Source organism: Salvia splendens, chromosome 21 (genome assembly GCF_004379255.2).
Source record: "Salvia splendens isolate huo1 chromosome 21, SspV2, whole genome shotgun sequence".
Lineage (NCBI taxonomy): Eukaryota > Viridiplantae > Streptophyta > Magnoliopsida > Lamiales > Lamiaceae > Salvia > Salvia splendens.
The window spans coordinates 4257812-4266802 of NC_056052.1; the positions used below are offsets into that span (position 1 = coordinate 4257812).

The window sequence follows — 8991 nt, forward strand, 5'->3', positions numbered from 1 at the left end:
TGAACTGAGTCTCGAGAGGAGTACTCGGGGGTTGTCCGTCGACAGTAAATCCATATACGGGCGATAGACATTGTCCACTGGTGATTGGGGGACCCCCTGCCTACTCCCCCCAACAGCGACAGGCGAGCCCTGCATCATCCTCGGCATCATCATCCCGGTCAACTGGGGCGGCATCATCCCCGGCATCCCGGGCATCATCCCCAGTATTCCGTGCATCATCCCCGGCATTGGGGTCATTCCGGCACTCACCCCGGGCATTTGGGGCTTCATCTCATACCAAGGCGGGTACATGTTGTAGTACCCGGGCATCATCCCCGCCGTCATTTGGGGTTGGGGCATCATCCCCGCCATTCCGGACATCGTGGCGGACATGGGGTACTTCCGCCAACGGGAAAGATCGGTTCCCTTGACTCGCTCATGACGGGGGAATCACTATCGTGGTGCTCCATTTATCTTCGAAAGAAAAGTATTTAGAGAGAGAGAGATACTCGTTAATACAAGTGGTGCGAATGAAATGAAGTTCAACGACAAGTATTTATAGAATTTTTGAAAAAAATAATAAAATAATCGGGACGTAGTCAACGCAATGGCGGATGTCCGCAAGGACGTCCCGGGAACGCTGCGGAACTCCGGTGTCCGCAGCGGACGTCCGTATCCGCGTCACCGCTGCATAATGATGGACGTCCCGTGCGGAACTCCGACACACCGGCCGGACGTCTGTCGGGACGGGCGCAATTGTGGATGCTCTAAAGACAACAAAATGAAGAACTCAACATTTTCAGAAAGTTTTCGAATGGTTTTTTTTTCAAAAATTAGAGTGAAGAGATACAAGGGCAAAAGAGTGATTTCACAGGGAAGAGGGAGTAGATGGTGGGACACGCGCGGCGGGGGCGCGAGTGGTTGATTCATAAATACGAGGTACGATTGTGAGATAGGCATTGGTCGCTGAGAGAAACAAAAGAGGGAAATGGTGGGCCTTTTCCCGTACTCTTGGATTGGACTTTTCTGGAAAGTTTTTCCATTTACTGCTATTCTTCCATTTTCCTTTTCTGAGACCAAACCCCTCAAACCATCTTTCCCAAATTGCCCCTCCTCACTCTCCCTATTTACATATGTCGGACCTGCAACAATTGCAATAACTAAGCGTAGTTATCGCAATAATAATAATAATGTGTTTTCATATTAAGTAAAATGACAACCACAATACTACCGAAATGGAAAGACTCGAGTTTTAATGTTTTTCGTGTGGTGTGGTTGGGTTTTGTAATCATTCATCGTGAAATACCTAATGTGGACATGCGTATGATTTTGATAATCTACACCCATCAACTATTTATTTATTTTTGAAAATTAATTGACGTGAGGTGGATGTTTAGCTCAGTTTGGAAATCATGTTAGGATATCATAGGTAAAAAATTGAGATTAAAAATTAGTATAAAACTAAATGACGTATTTAAAGTCATCCATTACACAAGGACGGAGTATTATCTTCTCCACAAAAAATAGTCTTGGTGATGGACAATACGATACCAGTTTTAATAGTAGTATAAAGAATTGATAAAGTAAAAAGATAGAGAAAAAATGAGTGAAGTATATTGTTAATGGAAAATGAAACTCACCTCATTATAGAGAAACCTTTCATTTTTCATAAATAAATAGAGAGTAAGTTCGGTCGACAATCCAAAGTAGAAAAACACACATTCCCTAAATTATTCATGGACCTCATTTTACCCTACACATTTACTTAAAAAGCGAAACTTATGACACACCATTAATTTCCTTAATTATTTATGGATCACGCACTTCGATTTCTTATTCTTTCACTATTTAATTTTATTTAATATATATTCAAAGTAATTAAATTTATAATTTAAAGAAATATGAAATTTATTGAATTTTATAAATAGCATAAATAAATATAAAATTCATTAATATTTATAATTTGCATAATTAAAAACCTAAAAACTAAAACTTTACATAATTAGAATCCTAAAAAGTAGTAGTAAAAAATAGTACTCCATATAATTACAAACCCAAATACTTTGGAGTCCCGCAAACATCTTCTTTTCGTCACCAATATGCTATATTTAGGGAGAAAGTATAAGGTGAAATGGGTATTTACATCACGTGTGAGAAAAGATGATGATAGGGGATTAAAAATACTAATGAAATAGTAGTATAATTCATTGGGTAACAGATTTACTTAAGTGTGGTGGATATTTTTCATTTAAAATTTTGAAATCTTCGAATTAAATAAGCAAAATAAAAAACGATCGAAATTGAAGCTCACTCGCTCCTCCTCTAGTGGGCCTCATGAAGCGTTTCGACCAGACAAAAGGGCGCGCAACAGCACTTCTTCCGCCCTTCGCTTCATTACATGACGCCATTCACGCCCATCCCCTACACCGTGTCTCGCCCTCGTTCCGTCCATTGGACGAGACCATTTCCCCTGATGTGGATGCCTTGATAGCCTAGATTGTTTCTTGTATTAAGATATATATTAACGTTTTTGTCTCCCCTCCTCCACTCACCCTTTATGATCGATAGATCCAATAGTAGAAATCAAATGAAAGTCGTTTTAATCCAAACAACCACATAAATAAAAATGCACCCAAAACATAGAACAAATAATGCATGCACTTGAGTTCGTATACAATTACTCAAAAATTCAGATAATAGATTATAATAATCCAAAAAAATTCCATAAATCATACGGAGTACGTTTCTACAAATGGTACACAAATTAAACAATTCTAACAAAAAAATCAAACACAATTTCACAAATGGAACAGTTTTAACCTATAAATACAAATTAATAACCCAATTTCTTCCGGAAAATCTCAATTTGTGGCCCAATTCATCGAATTAATTCCCCCAGGGGAAATTAATCCAAAAGATGAGCCTCCCAGGGATCGAGCTCGTGACCTCTAGGATGACGAGGTATCCTTGCATCCCTCCTCAACCACTTGAGCTAAGGGGCTTGGATGACTGACTAGGCAAACCTTATATGTTGATTATTTCATTATTTGTTAAAAATAACTAAAACTAATCTGCATAAATAGTATAATCTAAGTTGTAATGTTGTAAACAAAAAAGTAAAAAAAATCAGCCGTATAAATTATAATTGTGGTATTAATCTGTCATAAGAGTATTTTAGCTTATAAAATCATTATTGCTTTTTGAAAAAAGGACACATTAGGTTACACTACTATTTTACATACTCCTATCATTTATAGTTTCTTTACGGCTTGCTATGTCACTAATATGAGTCAGAAATTTAATGTTGTTGTAGATTTGGTAAAAGTTTTAAAGAAAATGTTAGGATAAATTTGAAAATAATGTTATTTCTAGGTGTTTAAGATGTAGTATTATAATTAATCACTCCTATTTAAGATATACTCCATTGGTCACACCTTACATGAGAAATATTTTTAGCAAAAAAATTTAAAAAAAATGTTTACTGAGTTAAATAAAAAAAAGTAGAATAAATAATTTAGTAGTAATAGAAAATAAATTTGTTATGTTTATTAAAAAGGAATTACTCATTTATATTACCTCCGTCCACTAAAAACTGAAACTCTCCCACACAATTATTAAAATATGAGAGAAATATCAAAAAATGATTGGAGTATTATTAATGAAAATTGAAGTAGGAGAAAAAAATATTGTGTATTAGTAGAGAAGTTAATATGAAACATATCAAAATTGTAAAAATTGTCGCTTTTTATAAGAAGAGAGTATTACTACTACCTCCGTTCCCGAAAGTTTGCCTCATTTTTTCATTTCCGTCAGTCCCCCAAAGTTTGTCTCATTTCACTTTTTACCATTTTTGATAGTGGACCACATATTCCACTAACTCATTCCTACTCACATTTTATTAAAACTAATATATAAAAATAGGACTCACAATCCACTAATTTTTTCAACTCACTTTCCATTACATTTCTTAAAACTCGTACCGGGTCAAAGTGAGACAATATTTGGGGAAGGAGGTAGTATATAATTTTGGTGTAATCAAGGTAAAATGAGATGCGGTATTAGAGCATGAATAACGCGACGAGCCGGGCCGCAAATCGCGAGTCCCGGCCCGTCCTGCGCGTTGGAGGAGGAGGCGTCACGGCCCAGGCCGGTCCCGGGGCAGCGTTCCCGGCATGGTGACCGTCCCGCGGCCCGGCCTAGGCGCGCGTTGGAGCTTCCGGGGCGACGAGCCGGGCAGCTACTGTTCATTAATTTTAAATTTTTTTTTTTTGCATTTTTAAGTAGAAGAAGAAGAAGAGGGGGAAGAAGGAGGAAGAGGAAGAAGAAGGAGATGGAGAGGGGCGACGTTTTTTTCACCAATTTTAATTTTTTTTTTTCATTTTTAAGAAGAAGAAGAAGAAGAAGAAGAAGAAGAAGAAGAAGAAGGGGGAAGGAATGGAGAGGGGGAATGTGTTTTGCAGAATTTTAATATTTTTTTTATTTTTTTTGCATTTTTTTAATACTCTATTTTTTGTATATTTTTTAGTTTATAATTTATTATTTTTGTATTAAAAATAAATTTCTCGTGTTATAATTGCTTAACGTATTCTATTTTACGAGGAAAATAAATTGGAGTTGAGAATAGTGTCATTTATTAGTTGCGATCCGGGTTGCGGCCTGCAGGGTTAAAGCAGTTGGAGCCTGGGCCGCAACTGTAGGAGAATGATGACGTGAAGGAGACTTGGGGCCGGAAATGGGGACGGGGTTATTCATGCCCTTATTAGATAATTGTGATTTTGAGCTTTTTCCAAGGGTTAAAAAGAGTAGTGTCAGAAAAGGTTATATTTGAATTTGACTCTGGTGGTTTCGTTATAACAAAACCCAATTGAGTAATTGGATTTGGAGGGTAATTGAAGTTGGGTAAATTTTTAACTTGGTTGAAATAAGGTAAACAAAAAAACACGAATGTAAGAGGTGGTGTGGGGTTACGTGGGATTGAATGAATGAAAATGAAATGATAATTAGTGTAGCTAATAAAGGTAATTGAGTAATATGTCATCCATCTTGTGTTGGTGCTGTCTATTTCCATTAGTGGGCAATATATATATATATAGAGAGAGAGAGTGTTGAGGGGAATTGGTTTTCGATTTGGTTAACGTCGGAAAGTTGCGTAAGAAAGAGATGGTTCTTTAATTTCCTTTTTCTTATTTATCAATTTTATAAATAAAAAATAAAATTAATCTTGCAAATTGCAATGTTAAAAGAGAAGAACCAATGGGGTAAAAGACACGGGCAGAGAGAGAAAAAGAGGGGGAGAGAGAGATAGATAGATTTGAGGGTCAGAGTTAAAGCTAGATTGTAGTAATAAAGGGCACAAATGTATAGATACACAGAATAGATACAGAAATAGAGTTTAAAGAAAAGAGAATGGTTAAATGGAACACCCACAGCAGACATATATAAATAGAAAGAGTTTTAGAAAACCATCCCTCAAGTATTTATGACTTTGATTGAACAACATAGCCACCAAAAATAATTACTTCCTCCGTCCCACTAAAGATATCACACTTTCTTTTTCGTTTATCCTAATTAAGATGACTTATTATTAAAATTAGAAATATTTTAATCTCTACTTTATTCTCTATCTTATTTTACTCTCTCCACCAACACACACAATAAAAATGTATAAAATCTCATGTCATCCCAAGAGTGTAACAAAGATATTACAAAAATAAAAAGAAAAGAAAAAAAAAGAAAAGTAGTAGTTCTCCCCACTCTAGGCTTAGCCCAACTCTCTACATTATACTTAGTCCCATTCTTTATTTGAAACCTCAAAAGTGAAGCCAAGTTGCCTATATATCTAAATGAACGAATCAAGTCTAGAGAGAGAAAGTAAACTGCTTTCGGCCAAGCCTTGAAAAACTGGCCTCGTCTATGCAGTATTGGGTAGCTAGCTAGGGAAGAAGAAGAAGTGGAAGTGAGGACATGTAGACAAGAGAGTATAGAGATCTACTTCTACGGTTGGAAGTGGGAATTACACCCAACAACGTTTTTTTTGCATTTTGTTTTTCATTTTTTTTCTTCTTAGCCTATATTGTCCTAGCTTCTTGATGTTGTATCACGAGACAGCATTCACTTCATCTATTTCTCCCATGGATGTAGTATTATTTTTTTAGTTAGAGAGAGAAAGTGAGCCCCAAAAACTTTTTGGTTCTTCGTGATTAGACTGTGCTGTGATCACAATTCAATTGGGAAATTAAATAAAAAATGTGGGATCTCAATGATTCGCCGGATCAGAGGAGGGACGACGAATCGGAAGGCTGCTCCGACGACAAGGGGAAACGGGTCGGATCCATATCCAATTCCAGCTCGTCGGCGGTCGTGGTGGAGGACCTCTCCGAGGAGGACGACGACGCCGACAGAGGCGGCTTCCGCAAGCGGAGCAGCAAGATTTTCGGCTTCTCCGTCGACGATGACGACGCCGCCCTCGTCACGCGGCAGTTTTTCCCCGTAGACGACTCCGAAGCCGCCGCCGCCGCTGCGGCGGGCGGCGCCGGCTTCCCCCGGGCCCACTGGGTCGGGGTGAAATTCTGCCAGTCCGAGCCCCACGCCGGCGTGGCCGCCGCCTTCGGCAAGTCGGCGGCGGAGGTGGCGCAGCCGCTGAAGAAGAGCCGCCGTGGGCCCCGCTCCCGGAGCTCCCAATACCGCGGCGTCACGTTTTACCGGCGAACTGGCCGTTGGGAGTCTCACATATGGTACATGTATACCAAAATTCATCTATTAACATAACATAATTTTTTCTCAATTTTCTAAATACAATTAAATTTTTTTTGTTTGGAATCAGGGACTGTGGAAAGCAGGTTTATTTAGGTGGGTTATGATTCTTTCATCGTTTAATTACAACCGCATTGCAATTCTTGATTTTGTGATTCATTGATCGGTGGAAATTGGATGGAATTTTAATTTTTTTTATGAAAAATGTTGTATGTATAGGTGGATTCGATACAGCCCATGCCGCTGCCCGGTAAGCTTCCCACCACTCTTAAAAATTTTAAATTTTTTTGGATTAATGCATAGAAATGAATGTATATATTTATATATGTATACACACAGCGCATACGATAGAGCAGCAATTAAATTCCGAGGAGTTGAAGCAGACATCAACTTTAGCATAGAGGATTATGAAGACGACTTAAAACAGGTAGGTCACTTGTAGAGAGAGAGAGAGAGAGAGAGAGAAGGAGTTGTTTTATTACACCTCTTATCTTCCACAGTTTGATTCCTTATCTTGTACACTTTTTCACACTGACATGAGTCCTTAGTGTGTATGTTTATCAAATGAATTAATTTATGTAGTAAGTATTATAGTAGTACTAATAAATGTGACATACCACTATATTGTATGCTTCATTTTTGAACAGATGAGCAATCTAACAAAGGAAGAATTTGTGCACGTACTGCGTCGGCAAAGTACTGGTTTTCCAAGAGGGAGTTCAAAATATAGAGGTGTCACATTGCACAAATGTGGTAGATGGGAAGCTAGGATGGGCCAATTTTTAGGCAAAAAGTACCATTTTTCTCTCTTTTAAATTTCTATTAAATTCGGTCTTTACATTGCGCCTAATTTGTGTTTGATCTTACCGTGACAGGTACGTGTATTTGGGACTCTTCGATACTGAAGTCGAAGCTGCAAGGTAGGTTTTATGGAGTCAAATAATACCTAAAAGTCGTCGGAAATTAATTGCGATTTTTAAAGATGGTTGAAGATGTGAATTATTTTTTTGCTTGTACTAGGGCTTATGATAAAGCCGCCATAAAATGTAATGGGAAGGAAGCTGTTACCAATTTCGACCCCAGCATTTATGATGATGAACTAAAATCAGCAGGTATTAAGTGTGACCGATGGAGAAATTACACTTGAAATGTCTTGCAATTATTTCTTGCAACAACCTAAATAACATTTCTTGTTTCTGTGTATTAGAATCTTCCAACAATGCAGCAGATCACAATCTTGACTTGAGCTTAGGGAATTCCGCTTCTCCACAAACCGGATTTCGCGAGCAGCAGCAGCAGCAACAACAACAACATTCGTTAAGGCCCGAGGTACATACTATATATATATACATAAACACATTAAGTATTACTTCAAATCTTTACTTTAATGTGAGAATTTTTAATTTCTCAGAGAAGAGATGGATATAACGAGACCGAAACATTGCAGCTTCTAAGCCAAGCACACCTGCACTCTCCCGAGTCGTTCAGGATCAGCAGCGAAGCCCCTCGCTACAGCCACCATCAAGTTTTCAATAGGCCATTATACGCCTCGCAAAACTACCATGTAATGCTGAAAATTAATGAAGTTTATTTAGTCCTTCAAAAAATTAGAATGTGGATTAGTACTAACAAATTGCTGCAGTTCTCGGGTGGGGGCGCAGCCGTGGAGGGCGGGAGGAACGCAGGAGGAGAGGTTTCGGTATCGAGGAATGAACAGCAATGGCAAATGAATCAAGCTCGAATGTTTGCTACTGCTGCAGCATCATCAGGATTCCCATCTGCGCAAACGTTTAGACCTCAAAATTGGATTCAGAAAAATGGGATGAGACCATCTTAGTTCATCTTCATCTGGCTGCTGTGATGTCACATTTTTTCTTCACTTGTGATTCAGCCATAAGAGAATGGAAAAAGAATATCTCCATTTTTCTGTAAGTCTGAAAAGATTCTTGCTTTCATCCTCTTTCCCCTTTATTTTACATATTGAATAACTCTCCCCTTTTTAACGAGGCATTCGGTTCTCATGTTTACTCGTTTTTATTTCGGTTTGTTTCTACATTGCCAAATTTACACTATTTCTCGTTATTAAACATAACAATTACCTCTGCAACTAATTACTTTATTTAATCTTAGATAAAGCTGTGTGTCGCTGATAGATTGTGTAACGAACTAAATGTCTCCGATATATTACTATATTGTTAGATATGGCACAAGGTTGTTTGTTTGGATTCCATGTGCAAAGGTAGTAGTCTAGATTTTATA

At 38.0% G+C, this 8991-nt stretch overlaps 1 protein-coding gene across 2 annotated transcripts; it reads left to right on the forward strand.

The window, feature by feature from the left end:
* The first annotated feature begins 5782 nt into the window (after positions 1 to 5782).
* Positions 5783 to 8759, forward strand: LOC121785566 (floral homeotic protein APETALA 2-like). 2 transcript variants are annotated; one of them, XM_042184025.1, is made up of 10 exons: positions 5783 to 6713; positions 6803 to 6828; positions 6952 to 6982; positions 7072 to 7159; positions 7380 to 7525; positions 7608 to 7652; positions 7753 to 7844; positions 7940 to 8061; positions 8180 to 8296; positions 8375 to 8759. In XM_042184025.1, the coding sequence occupies exons 1-10, from the start codon at positions 6226 to 6228 to the stop codon at positions 8567 to 8569; spliced, it is 1350 nt and encodes a 449-aa protein (XP_042039959.1). In that variant the 5' UTR covers positions 5783 to 6225; the 3' UTR covers positions 8570 to 8759. The 2 variants fall into 2 exon arrangements, with proteins under 2 accessions (XP_042039959.1, XP_042039958.1); XM_042184024.1 differs by having other exon boundaries at positions 5785 to 6713; positions 8144 to 8296.
* The last annotated feature ends 232 nt before the right edge of the window (positions 8760 to 8991 follow it).

Excerpts from the sequence above, each read along its gene's own strand:
- LOC121785566 (XM_042184024.1), top strand. The coding sequence starts at position 6,226 with ATGTGGGATCTCAATGATTCGCCGGATCAGAGGAGGGACGACGAATCG. Across the intron at positions 6,983-7,071 it reads ACAGCCCATGCCGCTGCCCG|CGCATACGATAGAGCAGCAA; the intron begins GTAAGCTTCCCA and ends GTATACACACAG. Across the intron at positions 7,526-7,607 it reads GGCCAATTTTTAGGCAAAAA|GTACGTGTATTTGGGACTCT; the intron begins GTACCATTTTTC and ends TTACCGTGACAG.